This window comes from Nematolebias whitei, chromosome 10 (genome assembly GCF_014905685.2).
Source record: "Nematolebias whitei isolate Nwh7 chromosome 10, NemWhi1, whole genome shotgun sequence".
In the NCBI taxonomy this organism is placed as follows: Eukaryota; Metazoa; Chordata; class Actinopteri; order Cyprinodontiformes; family Rivulidae; genus Nematolebias; species Nematolebias whitei.
In genome coordinates, this window is record NC_056507.1 from 21,757,936 (window position 1) to 21,768,126 (window position 10,191).

The window sequence follows — 10,191 nt, forward strand, 5'->3', positions numbered from 1 at the left end:
CCCCCCCACACACACACACACACAAGGCTGAGGCTTTGATGGGCCGGCGAAAGGAGAACTCAGAATGGCAATCTTCTCTGCACCACTGTGCCTGCATCATCATTTGGGTTTGGGTTTGGGTTAATGTTAACGATTACAATCAAACAAAGAAATGACATTTGAGTCATTCTGACTCTGATTCTGACAAGTTTTTCTAACACCAGAATAAAATATTTGAATCTGCCCTGCTCATGTTGCAGTCAGTATTTCTTCATTACGTTCCACCCTCAGTTTATCTAAATTAAACCCTGGCTCACTTTGTCCACTTTGCCTCAGGACCCAAACACCCGTAGTGTTTTAACAGCACCTTTTTAAAAGGAGATGAACAAAATGATGACTGCGTTTTCGATTACGGTACAAACCCCCCCTTGGTTTGTCTGTGCAGATTTTTCCAGCTTCTTTCCATCCTTCAGTGCTTTACTACCATTTAAGGGCTGTTGGAAAGAGGGATGAAAGCACTTTCTAACCAGCTGTGTGCCAGGAATAGAGTGAGCAGGCAACCGATAAACGTGACACTTGTACCTACAAATTCACAGCAATAATAATTTCCCTCACTGGACATATGCGCTCTGAGCCTTCATTGGAATGAAACCAGTCAAGGTTTTCTTTTGTTTGTCTAATGGGTAGAAAAATTGCACAGCTGGATCTTGCATGGAAAAACAAGAAATTTGTAGGTCTCACTTTAAGGTGTATTTTTAGTCCTTTTTACAAGAGTTAAAATAATTATTCCATCTCTGTTTGCCTTATCCTGCAGTTGGTGCCTTGTCGTGCTGCTTTGTGTCTTGGCTACGTTTTAGAAAAACCACTGGAAAGGACAGACGACTTCTGTGGATGACTTTGCAAACGTGGATCTGGAATACCTGAGCTGGGGGGAAGGTGTAATTGCTGGGGGGTTAGCAAACAAAAGGGCTTTTTGACACAGCAGCGTAGGTGTAGTGAAGTGAAGATTAGATCCACAGAGCGATACAGATCGCTCATTCAGTCTGTCCCAACTGACCGTCCTTGAGGAATATTTTAAAGAATCCCTTCACCTAGATCAGACGTTGTGTTCAACCAGTTAATTTCTACTTTTTCAGTTCAAATTATGGCATTACTGTTTTAGTTTTCAAATTTAAAGGCTGATATTATACATCTTTAAATCACGACAACAAAACAGAAAAGAAAATATTAGATGACACAACAATCAGTTTTTTAGATCAAAACAATAAAACAGAACCCGTCTTCTGCTTGTTCCGAAGTCTGGTCGTGGGAGCAGCAGCTTGAGCAGAAAGGTCCAAACATCTTGTTCCATTTCTTCTGGGATGATTCCAAGGTGTTCCCAGGCCAACCAAGAGACATGGTCTCTCCAGCGTGTCTCCTTGGGGTCTCCTCCCAATCGGACATGCCCAAGAGAGGGCGCCCAGGAAGCATCCTTACAAGATGCCTGAATCACCTCAACTGGCTTCTTTCGATGTGGAGGAGCAGCGGTTCTACTCCGAGTCTCACCCAGATAACTGAACTTCTCATCCCCTCTGTAAGAGAGTCCAGCTACCCTGCAGAGAAAACTCATTTCTATTGCCTGTATCCGAGATCTCATTCTTTCAGTCACTACCCAGAGCTCGTGACCATAGGTGAATAGGAACGTAGACCAAACTGTAAACGGAGAGCTTCATCTTACAGCTCAGCTCCCTCTTCACCACAACGGACCAGCACAGAGTCTGCAATATTGCAGATGCTGCACCAATCAGTCTGTCAATCTCACGCTCCATTCTTCCCTCACTTGTGAACAAAACCCCAAGATACTTGAACTCCTCCACTTGAGGCAGGACCTCACCCTCGACCTGAAGAGAGCAACCCACCCTTGGCCTCAGATTTGGAGGTGCTGATTTTCATCCCAGCCTCTTCACACTCAGTTGTGAACCGCTCCAGTGAGAGCTGAAGATCACAGCACGATGACGCCAACAGGACCACCTCATCTGTAAAGAGCAGAGATGGAATCCTGAGGCCACCGAACCGGACTTCCTCCACCCCCTGGCTTCACCGAGAAATTCTGTCCATAAAAGTTATGAACAGAATCTGTGACTACGGGCAGCCCTGGTGGAGTCCAACTCCCACCCTGAAGGGGTCCGACTTACTTCCAGCAATGCAAACCAAACTCTCGCACCACTTTTAGGAACTGAATAGTCCGTAGCAACAGCCCCCAACCCCATACTCACGGAGCACCCCCCACAGTGTACCTCTAAGTCCACAAAAACACATATAGACTGGATGAGCAAACTCCCATGACCCCTCGAGGATCCTAGTGAGGGTAAGGGTAACAGAAGGTAAAACAGAAGCTGTAATGGCATTTAACAAATCACACAAATAAAAATAAAATGCATATTATAAATGATTAACCACCGTCACACGCTGTGCAAATGTTTTTCAAATTTTTTGTGGTTTTGCTACTTGTCGGTTACGTGAATGTCAGACAGATTTTCTGAAAACGTTTAGAACGTTTGTTTTTGCTGTTTCCATACACAATAGAGTGCAATATTTTTTTTTCTGTTCAGAATGGAGACTAAATTGTAAATGATGTAAGAAATCAGGAAAAAAAAACATAATCTGTCATATAATCAAGCGAACCAGTCCCTCTCCTGTGTGTTGAGATTCTTCTGGCTCTGCATATTTTCATTCCTTCTTTGTTTTTGTTCTTTTATTGGAACTGAGCTGCCATCACTTGTTCTTTCTAATTCTCTGTACAAAAGCAGGAACTGAGCTGGAGAATGTCTGCTGGCAGATTGTTCCTGCACCTCCACCAGTTTCAGAATATAAACTATTAGAGCATGTTGGACCTGACCTGCCTGGTCTGTTCTCAACAGGACTGTAGTTTAATTTATGTTGCTGCCTATAACTTGTGTCCCCTGGTGGGTTTGTACCATATGCATTGCTTTTAGATGAACCACCAGTGGTAATGAGCGCAGGCTCCTTCTAACTTTGGCCTTGATTACATCCTGCCTGACCGCTTCCTGTTTTTTCTTTCTGTTTCCTCCTCAGTGAATTAGCCAGCGGGGCTTCAGCTAACCTGCATCATTCCAGCCTTGAATCATGTTGGGGCCAACACGCCATAACCGGCCCCCTCACTTCTGACCCAACATGGAGCTCAAGGTCTGGGTGGATGGCGTCCAGAGGGTCGTATGTGGAGTCACAGAGGCAACCACCTGCCAGGAAGTGGTGATTGCTTTGGCCCAGGCCATCGGTAATTATCCCAATTTTTTAACAGCTACAGAAAACACACCTGGGACACAACCTGTTTTCTAATCTTTGTGAGACACATACTGTGGAGTTTTTTTTTATACACAATGAGGTCATAATGAGGTAAATTAAAAATGCTTTGGTTACAAAAATAAATAAAGACATTCTGAAGTAGCTCCTTTTTTAAGGAAAGTTTCCAGGTTTAGGTTGTGGATGGAACATTTGTTCAACAAAATTGGCTTCTTTGGAGGTTTGTAGTTTTCGACAATCCATTGAGCAAATTTTTATGGCATATTGATCCTGCACCCCCTCTAAAGGGCCACATACAGAACCAGGACTGTTAAAAAGGACCAGACCATCAGACAAAACAAAATTCTGCCAGTCTTTATTGGCCTCTGATAGTATATGCTGCAGCTGGACTATAAAAAATTGATCAAGTCGTGCTAAAATTTTAAAGGCTATATAGTTATTATAAATAATGAATAGTCATAAAAACATTTGAAATGCTTCAACAGCATTTTTTTTCACAAACACAAGCAACAAGTTCATAACAAAGTGTCTATTTTTGTACTTTTTTTTCCTCCATCAAAATAAATCTAGTTTTTGTTGGGTTAAATATGTAGACAGAGGCCATGTTGCACACCTGATGGATGGAAGGACGGCTACAGGGGGTGTCAGTGACAGAAGCTTCATCTGGATGTTATCTTCTCATGCATGGACAGTTTTCTCCTTGTTTCTGTTTTCTCAGGGCACGTTGCCCCAGCTGAGTTCTCTGATAAACTCCAGCAGAGAACAGCTTGTTTGCTTTTGTTTGAGATATCACTAAACTAATCAACAGCGTTCTGTTCTCCTCAGACTAAGCTCACTGTTTTCACTAAATTCAGTGATCCATCTCTCCTCATCTTGTTAAAACTCTGTGTTCTGCGTCAGTCTTTTTTATGGTGTGCTGACGTGATAACACCTAAACAGAATTGTTAATGCTACTAGTAAACTAGTGCACGTACAGGAAGCACCAAATATAAACATTATAGAGCCTGCCTTCAAAAATCCATGAAATCCATTAATTAAAAAAAAAACCTGGACTTGACCCTTCATCTTGCTCAAATTTCAAACCAAACTCAAAACTTATCTTTCTTTCTAAAATCCTGGAGAAGATAGTTTTTATTCAACTAAACAAGTTTTTGAATGAGAATGGAATTTTTGAGATCTTTCAGTCTGGATTTAAATGATTACACAGCGTCAAAACGGCTTTAGTAAGTGTTTGTTACAACATTCTGTTATCAAATGATTCTGGTCAGTTTGTGATACATGCACTCCTGGCCCTTACCGTTGCTTTTGATACCGTTGACCACAGTATCCTTATATCAAGGTTAGAACACTGGGTTGGGATTACAGGTGCAGCATTAGAGTGGTTCTGTTCTTATCTGAGTGACAGGAGTTTCTGTGTTAAGGATAGTGTCTGCTTCAATGCCTTTTTCCTGCGGGGTACCACAGGGCTCGATTCTTGGACCCCTTATGTTTTCACTCTTAACTGCTCCCTTTGGGGTCTATCTTGAGGAAACAGTGTCTTTCATTTCATTGTTATAAATTTATAAACTTTATAAATAGTTGTCTTGATTTGACTTGACAAAATAAAAACAGTCCAAAAGCCAGTTTCAAAATAAAAAGAGAGATTTTGGATTTGTGTGAATGATTTTAATTTCAGATTTTTCACTGACTTCCTGTGGGCCCATGTGTACCATAGCCTGAGCTCATAAACAATCATACTCCAGACTGATTTCTTGATTGGCAGCATCATTCTCAAAGACGTACATTTTCCTTGCAGTATTTTGACCATGGTCAGCTGGAATTGATTCATTTTTCAACCAGTTTTTGTCACAAATTGTGTGCATGGTTAAAAACTTCCAGACCACCAGTCAGTCAGACACCAATCCATTACTAGCCCCATAAACCCTGAACACTTCACTTTCAGGTAATTTTTCTGTTTTGTTCAAGTTTTTTAGTTTAATGTTCAGAACTGTTGCTTTTTTGAGCAAAGCTTTTGCAGTGTTTGTTTTTTGTCATAGTTGCATTTAAATTAAATTAGAAAATATTTGATTTATGTCCCTAAATAAATCAAAGAAAACTTTAAAAAAATAAAGAAATAAAAAGCCAAATCACCATAATGATATCTACAGCATGAGCCAAAGAGCTGACAGAGTGTTCTTAAGAGCAATTGTGACTCATCTGGTTATAAATTGATCTAATAAGGTTGAAGTTGGATTGGTTCACTGCTTGTCGAGGTGTCCTTCAACAACCCCGTGTGGGTGCATTAGTGATCCTAAGACCATTTAAAATTATGATCTAAGTGAAAGGGTGAATGATGTGTAGTCCCTTTGAATCATCAGCAAGGCAAGAAAAAAATGCCCAAAACCTTTGTTTTTCAGTAAATGTATCAAATATATTATCAGTAAATATTTATATTAAATGTATTAATAAGCAAACATGCAAGAAAAAAAAACTATATGACTTTCATTTTGGAGGTCATATGAATTGGAAGCTTGGAGGAAATAAGAATTAATGGCTAAAGTCAGATTTACTACTAGCATCAGAAAATCTGAACTTCTCATAATCCACAGAGTTGCCCCAAATAAAGTAGTTCTGGGTGTTTTTGGCAGCGACTTCAACCCCTTTTAAAAAATCTTGAACAATGTCTCCATTGCTGGTCTGTCCTCCTTTTGATAAATATGAAATGTGATGTGCCATGCAGCCGTTAGTATCTGACTGTCTGCTTACAAATCTCTTGGGTGTTTTCTAATCTTTAGCTCTTATAACCAGAATGTTTCCTGCAACTTGTTCCTAACTCACATATTTGAATCTGTCTGAAAACAGAAAAAAGTTACAATCACTGTTTGAACCTTGATTGTTGAACAGTAAGAATAAAATTCCACCTCTTGTAATTGATAAACAGTAAACAATTTTTTGTGTGTTGGCCAAATAATCATGTGACTGATATGTACATAACTTCAGACTCGGTAGAAAAAACATTTTCATCAAACACACTGCTACACAATCACCAGCCCACAGTTCTAATCACAGTTTAGTTCTCTCTAAAATGCCAAGCTGTCATTTTTAAACAGAAAAGAGGTCCTAACAAAGTTTTTAAAAAACTGTCGCTGTCTGTACAGTGGATCAGATTCAGGGGTTCTATTGGTACTTTTTTGGATCTAAGCACCCCACTTTCCCATATGGCTGGGGGCACTTGAGCATAATATATTGACATCACTTCCCACTGAGCGCAGGGGAGGAGGAGGGAAAGTCTGACTCATCTCTTAGTCGACTGCCAAACTGTGAAAGCAGCACTTCTTTCAGAGCCCCCTCCTTATTCAACACATAGACACCATCCTAAGTGATTCAGCATCAATATTGATCGTGTTCTTCGACACTTAAGACACGCTGCTGTCAGTACACCTCGAACGGTGTTCATAGAATTATCTTTTCAAAGAATAAAAATTATGTTACAAAACGTGCCCCCAGATGTTCATTGTGCTAAAATCTAACAAATAGAATATGCTACAGATCTGTAGTGCCTACACCCTCTTTTGTTGGATTGTTCTGGATCCCATTCTGTATTTTCAGCTGTTTCAGACTTTAAAGCTCACCTCTCTTACAAAATGAAAGTTAGTCATGAAGCACTTGCAGGAAAAAAGTTTTTAATTTTTAAATTTGTGTTTGAGAGCACTCACTTTGAAATCATGAGTGTTTCAGGGTAAAATAAGTATTTTTCTAGGGGCCAGAATTGCTTAAAATTTCTTAAACCCATTTTACAATCCTTTCAGTTTTTACAACCATCAACCATTAAAATCTTTTTTTTATTTTTTTTTTTTATGTTTGTTTACAGGTCGTACAGGGAGATACACTCTGGTAGAGAAATGGCGGGACACAGAACGTCACCTCGCCCCCCACGAGAGCCCCGTTGCTTCTCTAAACACCTGGGGTCAGTATGCCGGTGACGTCCAGCTGATCCTTCACCGCACAGGCCCCTCACTGACTGAGCGACCCCCCTCAGAGGGCCCCCCGCTCAGAGGTCCTGAACGTGGGCTTCATCGTCAAAGTCTCCCTCCTCTTGCGAAGCTTCGTCACCCCGTTGACGGCTCGCTCCACCGCCGTGAACCGCGCCGCAAGTCGCTGACCTTCACAGGTGCACCCAGAAGCCTGAGGGAGATCCTGGGGGGAGGTCGGGTCTCAGAGGCTGAGGGCAAGCGAAGACTTCTAGGGAACGGCGGCAGTCGCCACCATGCGGGGTCAACTGTTGGGACAGCTTCCCCTGGCCTGTGGGCCTGTCGCATGGAGGAGCTGGTCAGACTGGTCAGCCTGCAGAGAGAGACTCTGAACATGCTGGAGAAGAAGCTGGAGGCATATGAGGCAGAGCTCCAAGCATGGCCTGAGCTGCGGGGGAACCAAGGAGGTGGATGCACTGCAGACTTTGGTGGAGGCTTGATAGAGGAGATCCTGAGGTTGGAAAAGCATCTCAGAAAGAACGAGGTGGAAATGGAGGAGGAAGAGTTTTGGGCCACTGAGCTACAAATTGAGTTGGAAAGTGAGAGACAGCTGGAGGAAAGACTCCTGGAGCTTCAGGGGCGTCTGCAGAGCTGCGAGCAAGACATTGAGGAGAAGCTGGCAATAGTGCAGGTGGGCCGTTAGTAAATATTAATCTATATAGTAGGAAAATTGTGATATGGGTAGGCCTGTCACAATAACAAATTTGCTGAGCGATTAATTATCTCAGAAATTATTGCGATAAACGATAATATTGTTTAAAATGTGACAATAATTAACAATTATTGTCAAATTTTAAAAGAAATGTTGGTTACTTTGTTTTGCATGTAGTACCTTTTTCATCCACCGGATGGCAGTATAAGACTGTTTGAACTGAAGGATGGATAGTGAGGGAGTGAGCAGCGTGTCTCTCTAAGAAAAATGGGAGGGAGGCCCCTTGATGTGACATGGGCTCTCTCTCTCCTTCCTTTTTTTCAGTTCTCAAAATGTTGGATGCTCGGTGTGGTTTGAGCTCTTTAGCATAGCATTTTTCACACAAAGCTTTTAATTAAAAAAAATCAGTAAACAAGTTCTCAGCTTCTTTTTGCAGAGAAAAACAACTTTTTACACGAAGGCACGGGTTTAAACTGTGAATTTTGGAGCTTCAACAAGACGGAGGTTTTTCCATGAGGTCGGCCTGTTAGCTTAGCTTCACAGCTTAGCTGCTTTTAACCGTCCAAAAACACGATTTTGGACGGCTAAAATGGATTTTAAAGAAAAAAGAGAAAGGGAGGGGGTCACCCGAGTTTAACCTTTTGTCATCCAGTGTCTTCAGTAGAAAGAGAGACACGAAGAAATGATGAATGAAAATGAGGTTCATAATTTTCATTTATCATGCTATTAATTGATTTATTGTTTATTGCGACAGGCCTAGAAATGGGTTTAATTTTGTAGGCGATTCTTTTTTTTTTTTTTATGTTTAAACTTTTTATTCTGTTCACCCCATCAGGGAGTCGAAGCAGGTCTGCAGGAGGAGAAACTGCAAAGAGAGCGTCAGGAGGACCAGTGGGTCAGTGAGGCCGAGGCTCGGGCTCAGCTGCTCAGGGTCAAAGCAGAGTTAAAGGCTCAGGAGAGGCAGGCCATCCAGCTGGAGAGCAGCTGCAGGGCTGTGGACAGATCGCTGGGACAAAGCAGTAAGAAACTGCAGGTGGGGTTAATGCATGAAGTGACAGCTCATCAACATGTTACCTGTACTGATGATCCATAATGTCCTGATGACAGACCAGTAATCAGCTGGGATGTAACTAAGCTAAATCATCACACACCCTGGTTCTGAATTATTGTTCAAGCCTTTGTTTTGGTCTGTTTACTGGTCTTAAAGTGCATGCAGTGCTATTTCATTTTCTGAGCACCTTTAAATAAACAATGCTAATAAAGTATAATAAAGAAGAAATAATTACTGTATGTAGCTTGTGATGTTTCATGAGAGGTGTGAGGCACAATGTGAATGTGTGTATTCTGGTGTGTGTGTGTGTGTGTGTGTGTGTGTGTGTGTGTGTGTGTGTGTGTGTGTGTGGTGGGGGGGGGTGTAGTAGTTTGCAGGTCAGTGCTGCAGTCTTGTCATCCTTCAACTGCAGGTTGGAGCCCAGGCTGCATCAGGAAGAGCATCCAGCATAAAACAATTACCAAATCTTTCGAATTGAGTTTGTGAAAAAGGGAGTAGCCTAAAGATAACCTTATACAGAATATATAGAAATATTTAAAACAGCTAAACATTAAAACACAAAACTCTGTTCTTTATTGTGAAAACTCTTTCTGGTGATTTCTTGAAGGATATGCAGCAGGAGCTGGAGCAGCTGACCAAAGAGCTGAGGCAGGTTAACCTGCAGCAGTTCATCAAGCAGACTGGTGCCAAGGTCACCGTGCTGCCAGCCGAACCCACCGAAGACGACAACACCAACAGCAGTCGTGGTACGACAAACTGTTTCTGTTCCTCAAATCAGTTTCTTTATTTCAATCACAATATTGGAAGATGCCACTCTCAGAGTATGTGTTGCGCATGACTCTCAGCTACTGCCTCAGATTTTAATGTCTGTAAAATTGAGTTGAAGCCATTTTTTGTGTTCAATCAATGTTGATTAATCAGTTAATCGAGTTGATTAGCTGAAGCCATCTTGAATGGGATCCACTTCCAGAGGTGTAGATGTACATCCAGTAATTTTCTGATTTTTATTATTTTCAAATCCATTGAGTGATTTATAAAATATTTTGCTAGTACAGTAGTCCCTCGATTATCGCAGGGGTTACGTTCCACACATCACCGTGATAGGTGAAAAACCGCCAAGTAGGAACACTATATTTATTTTAGTATTTTTATATGTGTGTGTATATATATATATATATATATATATATATATATAT

At 41.4% G+C, this 10,191-nt stretch overlaps 1 protein-coding gene across 2 annotated transcripts in view; it reads left to right on the forward strand.

The window, feature by feature from the left end:
* The window catches only part of LOC119415630 (ras association domain-containing protein 8), a 19,625-nt gene that overhangs the window by 5,347 nt on the left and 4,087 nt on the right, over window positions 1-10,191 (forward strand). The window contains exons 2-5 of one of the 2 annotated variants that reach the window (XM_037682785.1): window positions 3,055-3,256; window positions 7,133-7,923; window positions 8,780-8,977; window positions 9,603-9,741. In XM_037682785.1, coding sequence (XP_037538713.1) covers window positions 3,154-3,256; window positions 7,133-7,923; window positions 8,780-8,977; window positions 9,603-9,741 — 1,231 coding nt within the window. In that variant the 5' untranslated portion in view covers window positions 3,055-3,153. Of the gene's footprint in view, window positions 1-3,054; window positions 3,257-7,132; window positions 7,924-8,779; window positions 8,978-9,362; window positions 9,422-9,602; window positions 9,742-10,191 lie in introns of those variants that run through there. The other variant, XM_037682787.1, reaches the window with a different exon arrangement.